Source organism: Mesoplodon bidens, assembly GCF_964165515.1.
Source record: "Mesoplodon bidens genome assembly, chromosome: 1".
Lineage (NCBI taxonomy): Eukaryota > Metazoa > Chordata > Mammalia > Artiodactyla > Ziphiidae > Mesoplodon > Mesoplodon bidens.
Window position 1 is genome coordinate 141606831 of NC_138176.1, and position 21903 is coordinate 141628733.

The 21903-nt window shown below is 36.9% G+C and overlaps 1 protein-coding gene across 1 annotated transcript in view; it reads right to left on the reverse strand.

Moving 5' to 3' along the window:
• Positions 1-21903, reverse strand: part of GABRB1 (gamma-aminobutyric acid type A receptor subunit beta1) — a gene marked incomplete at both ends in the record, with an annotated part of 395135 nt that overhangs the window by 86000 nt on the left and 287232 nt on the right. Inside the window, one exon of the mRNA XM_081224159.1 lies at positions 3463-3545. Coding sequence (XP_081080285.1) covers positions 3463-3545 — 83 coding nt within the window. The remainder of the gene's footprint in view (positions 1-3462; positions 3546-21903) is intronic.

Consider the following 21903-nt stretch of genomic DNA (forward strand, 5'->3'; position numbering starts at 1 on the left):
AGGATGTAAGGGCATTTAGAAGAAGATGGGTGAGACTGCTGAGAGATTTCAGAACTGAAATGGATTCTATTTTTTGGGGGTGGGGTGGGGGAGGTACTGAGAGGCGGCACTATCTGCTGACAGTGAGGGTAAGATTAGGGTTGAGATTTTCTTCAATAGTTCCTGCAGAAAATATATAGGAAGAGGCATTAGACTCCTCCATGATTGTTGTCCCAAAGCCTTTCTATATGTCCATGAGGCTTGTGGCTATCAAACCTTTATGTGATAGCTTTATTGATTTCAAATTCCAAATCCTCTTAATACTAAATTCCTTGATTGATTTTTTTCCATGTACCATTAACTCATTTTATAGCATCCTAGGGCTATAAAGCTATTAATGTGCTCCAGGTTCAAGGAAATTTTCAATTTAACAAGGCTTTATGGCCTTCCTAATTTTACTAGATTAGATGACGTTAAAGAAAGGCAAAACATCTTTAATATTTCTCAAAGGACCTGACCAAGGAAAACATTTCCCCATCCTTGGGATTGTAATGGAAGAGAATACAAACTAGTAAATTTTGTAAGGTAGGTAAAGTTTCTACCGTATTGGTTACAAAAGTATGTTTGGTTCAATCTTATATTGGTGAAATGTCTACTTTATCATTCCTTTTCCCCAACTGACACTAGAACCACTCATTTGTAATCACTTTAAAGCTCAGTTATTGTCTTCATAAAATGGCAATTCAGGGAGATCTGTTTCAGCAAATAATGTAACACATGTTTTTTTCTTGAAGAGTTAAAAAATAGATGGATAACAGATTCAGTATTTATTAACACTTAGCAGCATATCGATTATGTACTTAGGCAGGAATAAGCAAAGCTCATTTGGACTCGATATAATTGCCATATGTTACTTTGTCATTTGAAGTTATTACCCTTAAGATTTAAGATCTCTTTACATTGGTTTATTTATTGTTAAGAAGGGATACATCTTAAGGAAAGTATTAGAGCTAAGCAATGTTGTCATTTGAGGCTTAAAAATTTTTTTTTTTTGGTAACGTCAATGGAATCAGGACTACTTGGTTTCCTGCATCCACAGACTACCCTTTATCCACAGTTGCAATCATTTGACCCTTGCCCTAAGAGCTAAATTCTGCTTCAGCTTCTGGGATCGACTCTAACCTTTATCAGGGATAATTTTAGGAAATATAGACCAGTCTTTGGTAGATTCAGCATCCTCAATCTAGCTGGGAGTTGTTCTGATTGGTGTTATACTTCTAATCACTGACGTTCTGCTTCCTTGCTCAGCAGTTGATTACAGGATTCTATTATAGAGAATATATTACCTGGGCTTGGATCCTCACTTTACCACTATCCTTGCCTTGTTGCCCTGGGTAAGTTATTTTACTTCTCTGAGCCTCAGAAACATTATCTCTCAAATGTTGTTAGAAAGACTTCTGTTACAGAGGTGTTATATTAATGCCTAGCTTTTGTCTGGCAAATAGAAGCCAGTTCCCTGTTTTTTCCCTTTCCCCCAAGTTCCTGTCTTCATACACTCCTCATTACACAAATTCTTGCAGGCCTGAGTTTCTGCTTTGCTTTAGGTAAACATCTTTAGGGACTAGAGTTCAGTGATCTACTGTTGGATCACTTTATGATGGTCACTGTCTGCCTACAGTCCTATGTATTAACTGATCTTAGGGTCCCAGTTACCATGCCTCATCCATCTGCCCAGATAACTGATTGCATCTTACTGAATTGCCTCAATGATTATCATATGCCTGGGTCACTACTTATTGCCTGACACCATATCTTATGATGACTTTGGACTCTCTGATTGTTTTGTCACCCCTCATCCCTGCTCCACAAAAGTTATGTTTAATTCTGCCTCATTTATAGTTTTGGTCATTGTATGATATGATAAATGGACCTAAAAGTCATCTATTTTCTAATATGAATAAAGAAAATTGCCTTTTTAAAGAAAAATGTAAACCTATAATAATAGGAAGACTATGCATTATAAAATAAAATATGCATTTTGGGAGAAAATGTTGATAATTTTAGCACTTGTAATTTATGCACAGAATCAATTCAAGTACTCATCAAAATTCATTCTTCAAGTGAATGATGTAAACATAAGATCTTGGAATTTTGACAGACTGTCATATCCTTCCGGCATAAGCAAAGGTAAAAAATCAGAATCAGTGGAAGACAGGTCAAGGGTAAAAGGTAACTTATATGAATAAGCATCCTTCTCTTTCCATGTCAGTTTCAAAGGCTAATGATTTACTTGCTTAGATGAAGTTCTGTCTTATTTATAAAATATTATTAACCAGTAATAAATGACTGGGTTTATATTTCATTCCTATAGTTTGAATTTGGTTGTCACTGGCATTTAAACCAAAAGTCACCATTAATACTTTCATATATTAATAACTTTCAGCCAACCTATTTATATAATACATTTTAAAATTAGAATATTACTTAAAGAATAGCTCATGAATATTATGAATTCCAGGTTCTAGTGGTACTAGATTAATGTCTAGGTCTGAATCTATATATCTACATAAGCATCTTTATCTATTTCTATGTCTGTATTCAGTAAAACTAGAAAATGAATGTAATTACTTAATAATCAGACAATGGGGAATACATTTATTGTTTAATAATATTAGAGGATCACCTGGAGTTTCCCCATTTTTCTTTACCATTTTGATGTTTAGATCTGGAAAGCATTTTAAATGATCTAAGTATCTGTCTATTCTCACATTACATTAAGTGGTATTGCAATGCTCTTAATTACCTATTGCATTTTCTGTGCCCCTGAAAACCAGGAAATAGCCTTGGCCTGGTATTCACAATAAATGGGATCAAATGTCTGCATATTGATGGCTGAGAAACAATGAAACCAAGATAATCAGATTAAAACTTAGTGACTAAAATATTCTAATTGTTAAGAAAGCAATCAATGAAAAAACAGCTCAAGAGGACAAAGCTAAACCACAAGCCTCATGAATACCATTTATCATCTTGTTCTTCCTATGAAGAAAAACAATTGCACACAAGACTTTACCATAGTGTTTTTCTAAAAGACAACAATTTACAGTCCTTCAGGCGGACATACTATAGAGCCAAAAACAATCTCACAAAGTCTTTTCACATTGAAATATTTTTGCTCTCTTATTAACGCAGCTTGGGTATTGGAAGGTCTTGGGAGAAATTTGATTCTGAGAAGGAGAAGGCATGAGTTTATAAATTGTCCAGCTAAAATAAGTGGACTTTCCTTAATGGTTCAAAAAGATAATTGCATTGAAATGAACCTGAAGCCTCCAATACAGAGGAAAGTGCTACTGTGAACCCTTTGAAAAGTTGGCAGGGTATTGTAGCTAAAAATATCCCGGTATCAATTACTCAGTACAAGGTGGAATTTAATTGGGTCAAGCAAACATCTCTCTTTTTTGTTCCCCTGTCCAAGTAACTCACAACTTTCAATCTCCAGGGTGCAGTTTTGTTCATCCAGAGGGTATCTTCGTAGATCCATCATACACGCAGCTGTGGTTGTGATCCTGTCAGGGTGAGAGAGAGAAAAGACAACATCATAATGACGACGACTTTCATTTCCAGGCTTTCCAGCCCTGAATCATGCCTACCAGTTGGCATCAAAATTTTGTGATTAAAATTTTTGAAAGCAGGCAGATTGAATTTGAGTCTTTCTTTGCTGCTCACTAGCGGTGTGAGGTTGAGCTAGTTAATTTATCTCCAGGAGTCTCAGTCCCCTTATCAATCAAAACACTGACTGCATAGAATGGCTGTGAGGATTAAAAGAGATAATATATGCAAAGCCCTGAGCCCAGTGCTTCATACTTAGTAAGTGTCCCACAAATAATAGCTATTATTATAGCTATTATTATCCCAGGCCCTTCCTTTATTTACTAGCCTCCTAGCAATGTCTTTGCCGGTATCTGCAGCAAGTCTGGCTTTATGAGGAGGAGAACATCTATGTTATGTGTCAAAGCCCACCTTCCTCTCCTGCTACAACCTAATGATAAAACAACAAAAGCAACAACAACAACAAAATTCATCCTTCAAGGCTTTTGATGCCTCACAATCCCCACTATTAGGGAGTTTTGTCAGATTCACCTCTGAGACCCTGGTCTACCTATATTCAGTAGATAGCATATAACCAGTAAAGAAACATTATCCTAGGATCAGTGTTTACACCATATTGACCAACTTCAGTTTAGCTTATGTATCTATGCAAACCCAAGGATCCTGACTCTATATATCCTACCTGGGTTTCCACTATCCCTCCGTTTTCTCGTGCCTGGGCTGGTTTTCTGGACTGTGGTGTCTGAGAGTAATTTAAATTCATATGGCTCGTCCACTCATACAAACATTTGATATCACGCTGGAATTGACAAAATATTTTTCTTAAAAAAACTATTTACATGGTCCCTTTTCACAAAGTAATGTATAATCACAATTCAAAAAATTCAAAATTCAAATTTAATAATAAGCTTCCTTTCTACCTTAAGCCCCAGGAGCTACAACATTGGAAAATTTCCATACATACTCTGAATGCAAACAGAAGCCCAGCTATATCTTCTTATGGGTGAACTTCTTAAGAAGACTACTGCATAATACCCTGTTCTGAACCTAGCTTGTTTTCATTGACAGTGCATCTTGGATTTGGTTCTATATTAGTAAATAATAAGCTATTTGTAAAAAAAAATTTACTACAGAGTATTGAGTTGTATGGAAATGCCATAATTTATTTTCCTAATCACCGTGTAGGGGGCATTTATGTTATTTCATATCTTTTACTTTTACAAATAAAGATGCTCTGAATATACTGGTACACTCTACAATATCTGACTACGTTGACTGGCTATTTCTAGAAAGGCAATTGTTGCTAGAAAAAAGGTATATGCATTTAAAATTTTACCACATTGCTGTTCATAGAGGTTGAGCCAGTTTACACCCTCATCAACAGTGTATGTAAATTTGACAAAATTCTTTTCATACCTTTGTTTTTTGAGGCTGTCAAGGAAAGTTATTGTTTTGGTCATTTGTGTTAACCTGACAGGCACCTTCTTCCTAAAAACATTACTAAGAATAACCCTAGACCTTCCCAATTTCTCTATGGCTTTCTTTATGAAAGATAAAAGTGAAGATTCTCTTTGAACCCTTTCTTAGACAGGATGCTGGTCAATTAATCAGGTTGATTTGAGCATTAGGCAAGAGCAAAAGGAATTTTAAAGTTTAATTAAAACTTTTTTTAAGTGTTTTACAAAAACTTTGAAGACTGGCTGTATTCCAGAATTTAGGACATAAAAGGATTATAATTCCACCACATTCTTTTTATGGTCTGCAAAGTGTTTCAAACACACTCAATAAGACAACACAATAAATATTTAAAAATGCTTAAAAAATCATCTCTCTACTATATTCTTTGTTTAATAGCTGTTTATGAATAAAAAATTGTGAAGATGTGAATATTCTCTAGGAATTACTGAAGTGTGGCCATCCTTATGATCTTATGAAGTAGCCAATTCTTTTCAACCAGGGATAATTTTTACCAACAGGGGACATTTGACAATATCTGGAGACAGTTTTGATCATCAGGCTGGGGGTGGAGGGTGGATACTGGGCATCTAGTGGGTGGAGGCCAGGGATGCTGCTAAACATCCTACAGTGCCTGGGACAGCACCCAACAATTAAGAATTATCTGTTCCAAAATGTCAGTAGTGCTATGATTGAAAAACACTGCTAAAATGGTGCTTTCAAACATTTTTCCTCTGAGGAAAACTGTAATAAGATGAAATCTTATAGAGAACCTCAACATATAAAATACAAATGAAATAAGTGAAAGACATATGTTGTTAATATAGATTTGCCATATAAGTTCAAATGTTGACATCCATTTTAATGAGCACACACATTTGAAAGCAGGAATTATGATGAGAATTATGGTCTTAAATCTCCCTCAGCACCAATTATTTTTGTGTTATATTTTATTTGTATGGCATTGAGAAAATCCTAACAAACATGGAAACACTTGCTTCTAAAATCTTATATGACCAGGCATGGGCTACCCTGAATTAGGGGGGAATATTACCCGTCTGCTTTGTAACTGATGCTATTATCAATGGCACCTTTGCAGATGGTTCAGATACATTAATAGGTGATTGGTCTCTAGTAGGTACTTAGCAGTGGATTAAAAGGAAGCTTTACTTGGTGTTCCATGCTCCGCATAAGCTAACCTGGCAGCACAAGTTAATATTATCATGGTCTTGAATGCACTAAAATGTGGCGTAGGCTCTAGGTCCCTCTACCTCATCAGAAAGAGAAAAATAAATACTGTATGCTAACACATATATATGGAATCTTAAAAAAAAAAAAAAGGTTCTGAAGAACCTAGGGTCAGGACAGGAATAAATATGTAGACATAGAGAATGGACTTGAGGACACGGGGAGGGGGAAGGGTAAGCTGGGATGAAGTGAAAGAGTGGCATGGACACATATACACTACCAAATGTAAAATAGCTAGTGAGAAGCAGCCACATAACACAGGGAGATCAGCTGGGTGCTTTGTGACCACCTAGAGGGGTGGGATAGGGAGGGTGGGAGGAGACGTAAGAGGGAGGAGATATGGGGATATATGCATATAGCTGATTCATTTCGTTATAAAGCAGAAACTAACACACCATTGTAAAGCAATTATACTCCAAAAAAGATGTTAAAAAAAAATGTGGCGGGCTTCCCTGGTGGCACAGTGGTTGAGAGTCCACCTACCGATGCAGGAGACGCAGGTTCATGCCCCGGCCTGGGAGGACCCCACATGCCACGGAGCGGCTGGGCCCGTGAGCCATGGCCGCTGAGCCTGCGCATCCGGAGCCTGTGCTCCGCAGTGGGAGAGGCCACAACAGTGAGAGGCCCGAGTACCACAAAAAAAAAAAAAAAAAAAAAAAAAAATGTGGCATAGGACACATTACAGTGTACATGCTTATAGTTTAAAAATAAATATAATATTTAAAAATAAAATTGAAATAAGGTATGTGTGGAATTGTTAAAGAGCTTTTGGGATACTTGATAACATCATTTGAGCTCCACTGGTCAGCTTTCCTCATTTAATTGACATCATTTTTAGACACATGTCATCTGGTTAGTTAACCACATCATATGAAAAGCAGGACATGCTGAATCACTGATTCACATAGTATAAGGCTCTGGAGTTTTTACAATGCAATTTGAAAAGTCAACAAAACATTGTAAAATGAATAACGTGTCTCAGGTATTTGGGTACTACAGCTGTGAGTGGTAAAAAAACAGCTTTTGGAAAGCATAACTGAATTGACTATTGCTATCTATCATGATCGATCTATTCGGCAATCAATAAATATGAGAAATTTAATTTATATCACCTTGGGAAACTACACATCACACCAGAAGCTTGCCCATGACCTGATGATTTTTCAACAATGATCGCCTGTGTGAGTTCACTTCTCCTGCCCCAAATCCCATTAAGATGCCAAAGAGAGTTGAGTCATCACAACACAGAAAGAGAGGAAACTTGGGACTTGAGCTGCAGGAAGTGCCTGACTTCCTCTATAGAGCACTGACATTAGTGAAACAACTTCCTTCTTGGGATCTATCTTTTCCAAATTTTGAATCCTCAAGAGGATTTCATTGGCTCAACTTGGATTAGGTGTTAACACTCCCCAAATTATTTATTAAGGGCTGGAAGGAAAGCTACACACATACAAATATGGTCACCAGGGACCTGAAAGGGTCTCTCATCTAAGAAAAGAGGGATCATTGAGACTCACTCCGACAGGGACCCCTCTACAAGTAGGTACTCATAAATTCATGATGTGGCCCATAGAAATTTATGCAACAGAATGTCAGTCTCTGCTAATTTAAGAGTTTGGCATTTCTAGATTTTGTAATATGTATGAGTGAGTTGAGTATCCTGAGCTCTTTGTGAGAAAAATTACTCAGCAAGAATTCCCAGGTGCATCAAGAAAAAGAGAGATGTCCCTGGGCAGAGTGCTGTCCAGCTCTTGTCTTCTGGGTGTGAAGCAACAATGAACATCTCGAAGAATGACTGCTTTCTGTATTCCATTTGTTTGCCTTGCCTAATGCAATTGCTCAGCAGTGGTTAGTCACCTCTACAACTAATTAACACATCTTCATGGGAATGTTCTCACATCATGGCTAAAGCAGCCTGATATTCAAAATCTTCTATGGAGTCAAAGATGCCAAAGATCACAAAACTGGATAGGTTGAGGGCTTCAAGACTGAAGCATTTTTTTGAATTTTGTTTTTAACTGTTCACACTCCAGTCATTCATTCTGTGTGTGAAAGTATGATTACTGGCTGAGAGCAAATGAAAGTATAATAGAGTAGAACCAGCAAAAGGCAAAAGTATTAACTGACTGTTTTTCTGAACTCAGACTTCCCAGAGGTACGGATTCATGACAGTGTAACAGTCATGTCTTCTTTCAAAGACATTTAGAATACCTTACATTATCATCCAATTTACTGACATTTTGAAGGCTAGGTCAGAACACTGTAATAGGCTGTTAGTTAGAAACTATGGTCCCATGATACTTTGGAATGAACGGAACTCATGTCGCTGTAGTATTTTTGTATTAAGGTGTATGCTGCGTGGTCACTGACCCTGAGTCACTGTAATCACAACTCATGTGTATTTGATGTCTAAGGGTAGCATGACTCTCATTGCTGATAAGACACATCCAGGAAGTCCTGGCCCTTAAGTAGCTTAAAACCTAGCTACAAACACACACACACACACATACACACATATGCATGCACGCACACATATATACATATGGAGTGTGCACTTTGCAAATAAGAATGGGGACTTGAATGAATTATGTATGTATGGTTGAGATTTTCCTATAATCTTCAATATTATAGGGATGAGCTCTAATTTTTAATGTGATCTCTGTAGAGCATAGCTGTACAATTTAATAGAATCTATATAAAAAGAATATGAGAAAGGAGAGAGGAAAAAAGCCTGAAAATGCTATATCCTAATCACACTCCTAAGATTGGTGAGATTGATAGTGAGTAGCAGTATAAGATTGACATCAGTATCACTTTAAGTTTGTTTGAAGAATGCCCCATGGCTTCCTTTGGCCTCTAGGCTGTATCCTTAATCCATGTTAGAGACATCATCCAAAGAAACCAATGAAAGATGAAGGATGGGTTAGCCTAAGTCATGACCAATGAGTATATAGATTTTTTTCCTTAGCTAACACTTACTGAGTGGTGAAAAGAATATGTATCATCTTCACAGGTGGCACCAAATTTTATTTTAGGTAAGCTACTATGTTTAGGAAAATACCTTAGTATTAGAAGGTGAAATCTTGAGAGCATGAGACATAAATGATAAAGAGACAAAAGGAGATAAAATGCTGTGAGATTTAAGAGGAATTAGGTGTGGGGAAGCAAAATGATGGAGCAGCAAAACATTTTGAAGAATGGTATTCAATTTTAAGATTTTTACATTGCTCTTATAATAAATTTTTCTTTATTTACCTAAACCATGTTCTCTCCCCAGCAGCCCCACCCCAGTAAATCCTTATGCAAATGTTTTATTTTTATTCTTGTAAAGTGGCTGAATTCCATATCGTGACAGCATTCATGGAACAGTAGTCTATAAATTAAACCAATTCAGCAAAACCTGAACTTCAAAGCCAGAGACGGCCAAATCATAAAGCCCTTTGGGAAGCCTCAGCAACCCTGGGGAAGGTGTTGGACTCCCACAAATAATGGTTGTGTGTTTAAGCTACTCTTACCTAGATCTTAAGGGGCAGAGTGATCTTAGCTAATATTATGTTAGAATCCTATATGACGGGCACAGTGCTAAGCACCATATATACTGTATTGGTTACCTATTGCTCTTGTAACAAGTTACCACAAATTTAGTGGCTTAAAGCAACACAAATTTATTCTCTTACTGTCCTGGAGGTCTGAAGTTCTAAAATCAAGGTTTCAATAGGGCTGTGTTCCTTTTGGAGGCTCTACGGGAGAATCTATTTCCTTGCCTTTTCCAGCTTCTAGAGGCTGCTTTGCATTCCTTGGCTCATGCTCCCTTCCTCTATCTTTCTCCATCATTCCAATGTCTGCTTCTGTCCTCACATCTCCTCACCCTCTGACCCTCCTGCCTTCCTTGTATAAGAAGCCTTGTGATTACACTGGGCCCACCCCAGATAATCCAGGATAATCTCATTTCAAAATCCTTACATTAATCTCATCTGCACAGTCCCTGTTGACACCTAAGGAAACATATTTACAGGTCCTGAGAATTAAGACGTGGACATCTTTAGAGGGCCATTAGTCTGACTACCATACATGTACTATTTAATTTATTATTTACAAAAGCTTTATTATGTTGATGCCATTTTTATGCCCATTTCAAAGATAAGGAAACTGACATCTGATGAGGCTAGAAAAAGTTTCCAAGTTTTTATAGTCTGTAAATGAGGTTCAAATTCAGATATGCTAGACTCAGGAGCTAAGGTTTATTATCTTTCCAGTTATTATATTCAGGTCAGATAAATCTAAGCAGAGAACAACTGGTTCAGTAAAATTTCTCCCACAAGCAGTAAAACAGATTGAACAACTAAGAGTTGCCCTTACTATGAGTTTTTGGTGTTCATTTAGTTATCAATAATTTAGGACAGCCTTTAGCAACTCAATAATGAGTATAAACATGATAGGGGCTTCCCTGGTGGCTTAGTGGTTGGGAGTCCGCCTGCCGATGCGGGGGGCGCAGGTTCGTGCCCCGGTCCGGGAGGATCCCGTGTGCCGCGGAGTGGCTGGGCCCATGGGTCGTGGTTGCTGGGCCTGCGTGTCCAGAGCCTGTGCTCCGCAACGGGAGAGGCCACAGCAGTGAGAGCCCCGCGTACCGCAAAAAAACCAAAGAAACATGATAGAGGACTTATTAGGAATCAGGTAATACTATAAGCATGGAGGTTACAACAGCTAAAAAAATCCAACTGCACCTTCCTGCTGTCATAATTTTTGTTTTGTTTTGTTGTTTGTTTTTTAGCACTGTCAGGTAGCAGAAGATAGAAGATAGAGACATTGTCTACTGGTTTAAAGAAATAACCAGGGAGGATATGCTTATCTCTCATTTGGGACTACTAGCTTTGCCATTTTTCTAGAAACACAAATATCTCACATTAGAGAAATGTTTACATTATCAAGAAAACATGACAATCACTCAGGAGGGAGAGAGTTCAATCTTACACTTATTTGATTGGTGTGTCTGGTTGGTTTTTGGATGCCTTAACTTAAGTTTGTTGTATTCCATGAACAGAGGTATTCTGCAGGTGGATACAGGGTAGAACAGGCAAGAAGAAGAGGGTTATAATATGCACATACAAGTTACAATGTTTGGTACATAATAGTCTCTCAATTAACTATAGCTATTATTATTTTTAAACTATATGCTTCTAAATACATAGATACATGTAAGATTACTAATACAAGTGCACTGTAAGATTAATGCAGGGTCATAGTAAAACACCTGAGAAATACAGAAAATTATAGATAGAATAAATGATCCATAATCTCATCACCACAATCTGATTATTAACTTCCTTTCTTCTAAGTATATTGTTTAATAAAGTTGAAATTACGTTGTATTTAACCATTTCATTTGCTGCTTTTTGCTTGATCATTCCTCTGTTGGGTGACATCAGAAGGTATTCTTTGGTGATGCTTTAACAAAAATCTACACTGAATAAATAGCATTCTTTTTGCTCCTCTTATATTTTTATTTTTTGATTCTACTTTCTTTTCTCCCGCTGTTTTGTACTCTTTGGGCTGAATGTTAATGACACTCTTCTCAGTGCAATCCCAAGCCGTCATTTTCAGGTAATTAGCTACATACCAAATGTTGTGTAAATGGGCTCATTTTTATTCATTTCTGTTGGACGAGAGTGATTCATGAACCACTCTGTGAATATGAAAAGCTGTTCATAAATCAGAGCAGCCTGGGGAAGGGGAACAACAACCACAAAAAGTACTCACAGGGCAATAGTAATTAATAGACCCTTGTCAAGGACCCAGTGCTAATCTCAGTTATGTTTATGTCTCACTGAGTTCAAAATAGACTATTTTCCCCAATATCATTATATTCATATACCTGTGGAGTATAAGAACATGTGTTAAATTTCTACCATGCTTAATGTTTCCTAGGAATAGTTAGCTGAGATATGTGTTAGGTGGCAGAAAAACCAAGGCCACCCCTTCTAAATCAGAGCATCTTTATTACCATTAGCTTGATCATCAGCAATTTCTGTAGTAGACAAACTGTGAGGAATTAAAATAATAATAAGCCCGTAAACAAGCGAAATGGACTTAGAAATGATAGTAAAATTCAAATTCAAAGAAAATGTTTACTTCTGATGGAATGCCATGACTTGGTAAGTGCAGGATAGTTAAATAAGAACTCAGAATTAGGAGACAAAGCAAAGATATGGATCTTCTTTCACAGCTATTCATTTTGTTTTTGGCTTAGTTGCAAAACTGCTCTGTTGCATTGCCACATGGTGAGTTCTCTCAGAATAAAGAGGTGACACATTTACTGAGGGGTAATCAGAGTAATCTTGAAATGGTATTCCTGAAGGAGTGAAATAAGATTCTAGAGTGATAGAGCATTAAAATACTGCATTGTCTTAAGACAATGGCTTTATGTAGGGAAACAAAGCAAAGCAAAAAAAAAAAAAAAAAACCCAAACAAATACAAGTAAGGCAGTAGTATAAATTGTGCAAAATTTCCAGCTCCCCATGAGAATAAAAGCGGGGCTTGGGACATCATCCTTTTCCTTTTTAAACAAATAACACATTAAAAAATATTCTGAAATTAGTGGGGAAATATTACTTCTAATATGACTACTAACAGCACTGTGGTATATTTATTTTCAACCCCCCTCCCCAGTGGCTGTGGGATTTTTTGCATGCTTGTAACCATGTTTAGGGTTTTCTCTTCTTCCCTTTGAATCTTAATATATAATAATCAGGACTGCAAAACTTTCAGTGTGAAACAATATACTTTATCCTGGACATTTAAGTGGTTTTCAATTTTATTAGTTTAAATGAAAGCTAATAAACACTTACATGAATATATAGATATTTCATGTTTTGGATTATTTTTTTATAACACCTTTATTGGAGTATGATTGCTTTACAATGTTGTGTTAGCTTCTACTGTATAACAAAGTGGATCAGCTATATGCATACATATATCCCCATATCCCCTACCTCTTGAGTCTCCCTCCCACCCTCCCTATCCCACCCCTTTTGGTGGTCACGCAGCCTGCAGCTGATTTCCCTGTGCTATGCGGCTGCTTCCTACTAGCTATGTATTTTACATTTGGTAGTGTATATATGTCAATGTTACTCTCTCACTTTGTCCCAGCTTACCACTCCTCCTCCCTGTGTCCTCAAGTCCATTCTCCATGTCTGCGTCTTTATTCCTGCCCTGCCCTAGGTTTTCAGAATCATTTTTTTGGGGTTTTTTTTAGATTCCATATATACGTGATAGCATACAGTATTGGTTTTTCTCTTTCTGACTTACTTCACTCTGTATGACAGACTCTAGGTCCTTCCACTTCACTATAAATAACTCAATTTCTTCTCTTTTTATGGCTGAGTAATATTCCATTGTATATATGTGCCACATCTTCTTTATCTATTCATCTGTCGATGGACACTTAGGTTGCTTCCATGTCTTGGCTATTGTAAATAGTGCTGTAATGAACACTGTGGTACATGACTCTTTATGAATTATGGTTTTCTCAGGGTATATGCCCAGTGGTGGGATTGCTGGGTCATATGGTAGTTCTATTTTAGTTTTTTAAGGAACCTCCATACTGTTCTCCATAGTGACAGTATCAATTTACATTCCCACCAACAGTGTAGGAGGGTTCCCTTTTCTCCACACTCTCTCCAGCATTTATTGTTTGTAGATGCTTTGATGATGGCCATTCTGACTGGTGTGAGGTGATACCTCACTGTAGTTTTGATTTGCATTTCTCTAATGATTAGTGATGTTGAGCATCCTTTCCTGTGTTTGTTGGGAATCTGTATCTTCTCTGGAGAAATGTCTATTTGGGTCTTCTGCCCATTTTTGGACTGGGTTTTTTGTTTTTTTGATATTGAGCTGCATGAGTTGCTTGTATATTTTGGAGATTAATCCTTTTTCAGTTGCTTCATTTGCAAATATTTTCTCCCACTCTGAGGGTTGTCTTTTCTTCTTGTATATGGTTTCTTTTGCTATGCAAAAGATTTTATGTTTCATTAAGTCCATTTTTGTTTATTTTTATTTTTATTTCCATTTCTCTAGGAGGTGGGTCAAAAAGGATCTTGCTGTGATTTATGTCATAGAGTGTTCTGCCTATGTTTTCCTCTAGGAGTTTTATAGTGTCTGGTCTTACATTTAGGTCTTTAATCCATTTTGAGTTTATTTTTGTGTGTTAGGGAGTGTTCTAACTTCATTCTTTTACATGTAGCTGTCCAGTTTTCCCAGCTCCACTTACTGAAGAGGCTGTCTTTTCTCCATTGTATATTCTTGCCTCCTTTATCAAAGATAATGTGACCATATGTCTGTGGGTTTATCTCTGGGCTTTCTATCCTGTTCCATTGATCTATATTTCTGTTTTTGTGCCAGTATCATACTGTCTTGATTACTGTTGCTTTGTAGTATAGTCTGTAGTCAGGGAGCCTGATTCTTCCAGCTCCATTTTTCTTTCTCAAGATTGCTTTGGCTATTTGGTGTCTTTTGTGTTTCCATACAAACTGTGAAGTTTTTTGATCTAGTTCTGTGAAAAATGCCATTGGTAGTTTGATAGGGTTTGCATTGAATCTGTAGATTGCATTGGGTACTATAGTCATTTTCACAATTCTGGTTCTTTCAGTCCAAGAACATTGTATATCTCTCCATCTATTTGTATCATCTTTAATTTCTTTCATCGGTGTCTTACAGTTTCCTGCATACAGGTCTTTTGTCTCCTTAGGTAGATTTATTCCTAGGTATTTTATTCTTTTTGTTGCAATGGTAAATAGGAGTGTTCCCTCAATTTCTCTTTCAGATTTTTCATCATTCGTGTATAGGAATGCGAGAGATTTCTGTGAATTAATTTTGTATCCTGCTACTCTACCAAATTCACTGATTAGCTCTAATAGTTTTCTGGTAGTATGTTTAGGATTCTCTATGTATAGTATCATGTCATCTGCAAACAACGACAGCTTTACTTCTTCTTTTCTGATTTGTATTCCTTTTATTTCTTTTTCTTCTCTGATTGTTTAGCTAAAACTTCCAAAACTATGTTGAATAATAGTGGTGAGAGTGGACAACGTTGTCTTGTTCCTGATCTTAGTGGAAATGGTTTCAGTTTTTCACCAGTCAGAACGATGTTGGCTGTGTGTTTGTCATATATGGCCTTTATTATGTTGAGGTAAGTTCTCTCTTTGCCTAGTTTCTGGAGGGTTTTAACATAAATGGTGTTGAATTTTGTAAAAAGCTTCTTCTGCATCTATTGAGATGATCATATGGTTTTTATCCTTCAATTTGTTAATATGGTATATTACATTAATTGATTTGTGTATATTTAAGAATCCTTGCATCCCTGGGATAAACCCCACTTGATCATGGTGTATGATCCTTTTAATGTGCTGTTGGATTCTGTTTGCTTGTATTTTATTGAGGATTTTTGCATCTATGTACATCAATGATATTGGTCTGTAGTTTTCTTTTGTTTTTGTCACATCTTTGTTTGGTTTTGGTATCAGGGTGATGGTGACCTTATAGAATGAGTTTGGGAGTGTTCCTCCCTGTGCTTTACTTTGGAAGAGTTTGAGAAGGATAGATGTTAGCTCTTCTCTAAATGTTTGATAGAATTCACCTGTGAAGCCATCTGGTCCTGGGCTTTGGTTTGTTGGAAGTTTTTTTTTTTTTTTTTTTTTTTTTGCGGTACGCAGGCCTCTCACTGCTGTGGCCTCTCCTGTTGCAGAGCACAGGCTCTGGACGCGCAGGCTCAGCGGCCATGGCTCATGGGCCTAGCCGCTCTGTGGCATGTGGGATCTTCCCGGACTGGGGCACGAACCCGTGTCCCTGCATCGGCAGGCAGACTCTCAACCACTGCGCCACCAGGGAAGCCCTGTTGGAAGATTTTTAATCAAAGTTTCAATTTCAGTGCTTGTGATTGGTCTGTTGATATTTCCTATTTCTTTCTGGTTCAGTCTCAGAAGGTTGTGCTTTTCTGGAAATTTGTCCATTTCTTCCAGGTTGTCCATTTTATTGGCATATAATTGCTTGTAGTAATCTCTCATGATCCTTTGTATTTCTGCAGTGTCCGTTGTTACTTCTCCTTTTTCATTTCTAATTCTGTTGATTTGAGTCTTCTCCCTTTTTTTCTTGATGAGTCTGGCTAATGCTTTATCAATTTGTTTTTCATCTCGAAGAACCAGCTGTTAGTTTTATTGATCTTTGCTATTGTTTCCTTCATTTCTTTTTCATTTATTTCTGCTCTGATCTTTATGATTTCTTTCCTTCTGCTAACTTTGGGTTTTTTTTTTTTTGTTGTTGTTGTTCTTTCTCTAATTGCTGTAGCTGTAAAGTTGGGTTGTTTATTTGAGATTTTTCTTGTTTCATGAAGTAGGATTGTGTTGATATAAACTTCCCTCTTAGAATTGCTTTTGCTGCATCCCATAGGTTTTGGGTCATCGTGTTTTCATTGTCATTTGTTTCTAGATATTTCTTGATTTCCATTTCTTTAGTGATTTCTTGGTTATTTAGTAGTGTATTGTTTAGCCTCCATGTATTTGTATTTTTTTACAGTTTTTTTCCTGTAATTGATAGCTAGTCTCATAACGTTGTGGTCGGAAAAGTTACTTGATATGATTTCAATTTTCTTAAATTTACTAAGGCTTGATTTGTGACCCAAGATATGGTCTATCCTGGAGAATGTTCTATGAGCACTTGAGAAGAAAGTGTATTCCGTTGTTTTGGGATGCAATGTCCAACAAATATCAATTAAGTCTATCTTGTCTAATGTGTCATTTAAAGCTTGTGTTTCCTTATTTATTTTCATTGTGGATGATCTGTCCATTGGTGAAAGTGGGGTGTTGAAGTCCCCTACTAGTGTTGCATTACTGTTGATTTCCCCTTTTATGGCTGTTAGCATTTGCCTTATGTATTGAGGTGCTCCTATGTTGGGTGCATAAATATTTACCATTGTTATATCTTCTTCTTGGATTGATTCCTTGATTATTATGTAGTGTCCTTCTTTGTCTCTTGTTTTAGTCTTTATTTTTAAGTCTATTTTGTTTGATATGAGAATTGCTACTCCAGCTTTCTTTTGATTTCCATTTGCATGGAATATCTTTTTCTATCCCCTCGCTTTCAGTCTGTATGTGTCCCTATGTCTGAAGAGGGTCTCTTGTAGAGAGCATTTATTCAGGTTTTTTTTTTTGTATCCATTCAGCCAGTCTATGTGTTTTGGTTGGAGCATTTAGTCCATTTACATTTAAGGTAATTTTTTTTTTTTTTTTTTTTGCAGTACACGGGCCTCTCACTGTTGTGGTCTCTCCTGTTGTAGAGCACAGGCTCTGGATGTGCAGGCTCAGTGGCCATGGCTCATGGGCCCAGCCACCCTGCAGCATGTGGGATCTTCCTGGACTGGGGCACGAACTCTTGTACCCTGCATCAACAGGTGGACTCTCAACCATTGCACCACCAGGTAAGCCCAAGGTAATTTTTGATATGAATGTTTCTTTATCATTTTCTTAATTGTACGAGCTGTTTGTGTGTTTCTGATATCAACCCCTTGTCCGTTGCATTCTATGCAAGTATTTTCTCCCATTCTGAAGGTTGATTTTTTGTTTTGTTGATGGTTTTCTTTGTTGTGCAATGGCTTTTAAGTTTGATCATGTCCCATTTGTTTATTTTTGCTTTTATTTCTTTTGTCTTGGGAGACTGGTGTAAGAAAATCTTGCTACTATTTTATGTCAGAGAATATTTTTCCTATGTTTTCTTCTAGGAGTTTTTCAGTGTCATGTCTTATACTTAGGTCTTTAAAGTATTTTTCATTTATTTTTGTACATGGTGTGAGGTAATGTTCTAATTTCACTGATTTTCATGTAGCTGTCCAGCTTTCCCAGCACTACCTGTGGAAGAGACTGTCTTTTCTCCATTGTATATTCTTGCATCCTTTATTGTAGATTAATTGAGCATAGGTGTCTGGGTTTATTTCTAGGCTCTCTATTCTGTTCCATTGATCTATACGTCTGTTTTTGTACCAACACCACACTGTTTTGATTACTGTAGCTTTTTAGTATTGTCTGAAGTCTGGGAAGGTTCAGACTTTGTAGTAAAGTCTGAAGTCCAGCTTTGTTCTTTTTTTTTTACAGGATTACTTTGACTATTCTGGACCTTTTGTGGTTCTATCTATATTTTAGGATTGTTTGTTTTAGATCTGTGAAAAATGTCATGGGTATTTTGATAGGGATTGCATTAAATCTGTAGATTGCTTTGGTTAGTGTGGCCATTTTAACAATACTAATTCTTCCAATCCAAGAGCATAGGATATCGTTCCATTTCTTCAAATTGTCTTCAATTTCTTTTACCAGTGTTTTATAGTTTTCTGTGTATAGGTCTTTCACCTCCTTGGTTAAGCTTACTCCTAGGTTTTTTTTTTTTTTTTTTTGGATGTGATTTTAAACTGGATTGTTTTTTACTTTCTCTGTCTGATATCTCATTACTTATGTAAAGAAACACAACAGATTTCTGTATATTAATCTTATATCCTGCTACCTAGCTGAATTCATTTGTTAGTTCTAATAGTTTTTAGTGTGGAGATTTTAGTGTTCTCTATATAGAGTATTAAAAGTCATACAAGTTTTTATGGCGTCTTACACTATGTATGGCCAAAATACTTTCTTAAGGAATTGTACCAAATTATAATGCTAGAGAGTATCAATTTCCTTACACTGAAGCTCAAATGGATATTATAATGTTTTTGTTAATATATGAGAAATGGTACTTTTAATTTGTTATTTTATTTTTTAATTACTGGCACAGTAAAATATTTTTAATATATTTATTTATAAGTTGTATTCAATACCATTCCTTCTTTAAAAACTGAAATCACAAGTGGTGAATAAATTTATGATTAAAAGAAGACCAATAATAGAATTTTCTCAAATATCAAGCAGGAATTGTGTTCCAGTATAGATTAACTTTGTTGCTATCTATTTTAATTAGATAAATAAATATATGTTAAATTTAATATCTTTGTTGACATGTATTTTGATGGTTTTACTGTTAAAATTTTTTGAGAGAAAGTATAAATTATAGAAATAAATATCTAAAATAAAGCTATGTTGCTTTTTTGAATTCATAATGAACACCATCAAAATTAAGCTAACTGAGAGGTATATTCTAAAAGGCAAAAATGGGAAACGGATTTTATATGTTTCCAGGTTAATTATGAAACATTCCAGATATTGCAATAATAACAAAATATGACTTCTGTTCCTGTGTTTTTGTAAGCATAAATTTCCAAGATGGATTTGCAATATAAAATTAGATTTTTTTCTACTCATTTTTTTAATAAGCATAATGTTAAGTAGGTAAAATCTGGAGGGTTTAGTATGATCCAGCCATTCTGGTCCTAGATGGCTACTCACTTGTATATAAGGAGACATAAGCAGAGATATTCATCAAGCTCTCCTTGTAATAGCAGAAACAGGTAAATACTCCAACAGTCCAGCCAAGTAAAATGGATACACAACTCTGGTGTACAATGGGCTACTTAGCAGTTAAAATGAACAAACTAGTTCTACATGTATCAACATGGGCTTACCTCACATAGTGTTGTGTGAAAAACAAACAAACAGCAGAAAGGATGGCTACAGAAAGCTACATTTATTTAAAATTTTATATGACAGAATTCAGGCTTAAGAAATTACACGTGTGTGCATGTGTAGTAAAATATAAAATTAGACACTGAGATGACACACAGCAATTTGGCATAGTAGTTGCATCTGGGCAGGGAGAGGTAGGGGAAGAAGATAGGGTGGGATGGAGATGGAGGTGTAGTCATCTTTGAAAATTCCCCCTCTCTTCCTGCCATCTTTCCTTCCCTCTCTGCTTCCCATCCTTCCTCTCCTCCTCCCTCCCTCTCTCCCTTCCTTCCCTCCTCTCCCTCTCCTCCTTCCCTCTCTGCCCTTCCTTTGCCCATATTTCTGTCATTCTTTCTTTAAAGAAAGGTGAAGAAAATAAGGCAATGTATTAATGTATTTTTAATCTCTCCATGATTTTGATTTTGTCACATGAACAGATAAATCCTCAAATAACTCACTTACACTTTTATTTTAAATACATTTGTTTTGAACTGGGTGGGGCCACCTTCCTGTCCTCTATCCCAGAATTACTATAAACAAAAAAAGAAAGGAACACAAAAATTATCTCTCCCTCACACTGTCTCTATACCTAACTTTCATTTAATAGGGGGCAGTAATTATAATCTTCTGAAAAGAGTCCCTTCAGTCAAGAAGTCTATCAACTTAGATGAATCGTGGTGTTTGAAACTGATGTATATTTCCTTACATTTCTCATCACAATTTGCAACTATAAATTTATTTGTTTGATAACTTGTTCTTGTATGCTTCTTGTATAGATGGTAAGTACTACAAGAGAAATAACCTCGCAATGAGTCATTTACCATTGTCCCAGTGTCTGGCATAGAATTGATGTGTAAATTAATGGCATTAATATGTAACTTAAGGAAATAGTGAAATCATTACTTCCCTAAAGAAGACAGAAAAAGAATAGTGTACTGTCTTTATTAAAAAACTATGCCAGTGTTATTTAGAATATAGATTTAGGATAAAGATCCATTTCCCCCACTTAATTCACTTTCTTACTAAAAATTATCTTGAGTGCATTTGCTAAAAAACAGCCACAGGCTATCGTCAGTTGGGAAATTTCTAGGCTCGTGAAACTGCTTGAAACGTGCTTAAATTAAGGCAGGTGTAAGAATATTATATAATTCTGTGAATTGCCTACTTTTTTAGAGTAGTCCTTCCTTTTTAAGCACAGAAAGTTTTAGTCACTAGATATTCAGAGTAAATAAATGTACAGTACTTGGTATTAGGGAGGACCTTCAAGATGGTGGAGGAGTAAGATGTGGAGATCACCTTCCTCTCTACAAATGCATCAGAAATACATCTACATGTAGAACAACTCCTACAGAACACCTACTGAACGCTGGCAGAAGACCTTGGACTTCCCAAAAGGCTAGAAACTCCCCACATACCTGGGTAGAGCAAAAGAAAAAAGAAAAAACAGAGACAAAAGAGTAGGAATGGACCTGCACCTCTGGGAGGGAGCTGTGAAGGAGGAAAAGTTTCCACACACTAGGCAGCCCCTTCACTGGCGGGGATGGTGGGTGGACAGGGGGGAAGCTTTGGAGCCAAGGAGGAGAGCACAGCAACAGGGGTGTGGAGGGCAAAGTGGAGAGATTCCCGCACAGAGGATCGGTGCCAACTGGCACTCACCAGCCCGAGAGGCTTGTCTGCTCACCCACCAGGGCAGGTGGGGGCTGGGGGCTGAGGCTCAGGATTCAGAAGTCAGATCCCAGGGAGAGGACTGGGGTTGGATGCATGAACACAGCCTGAAGGGTGCTAGTGCACCACAGCTAGCCGGGAGCGAGTCGGGGAGAAAGTCTGGAACTGATGAAGAGACAAGAAACCACTGTTTTGGGGTGCATGAGGAGAGGGGATTCAGAGCACCGCCTAAACGAGCTCCAGAGATGGGAGTGAGCCGCGGCTGTCAGCATGGACACCAGAGATGGGCATGAAACTCTAAGGCTGCTACTGCAG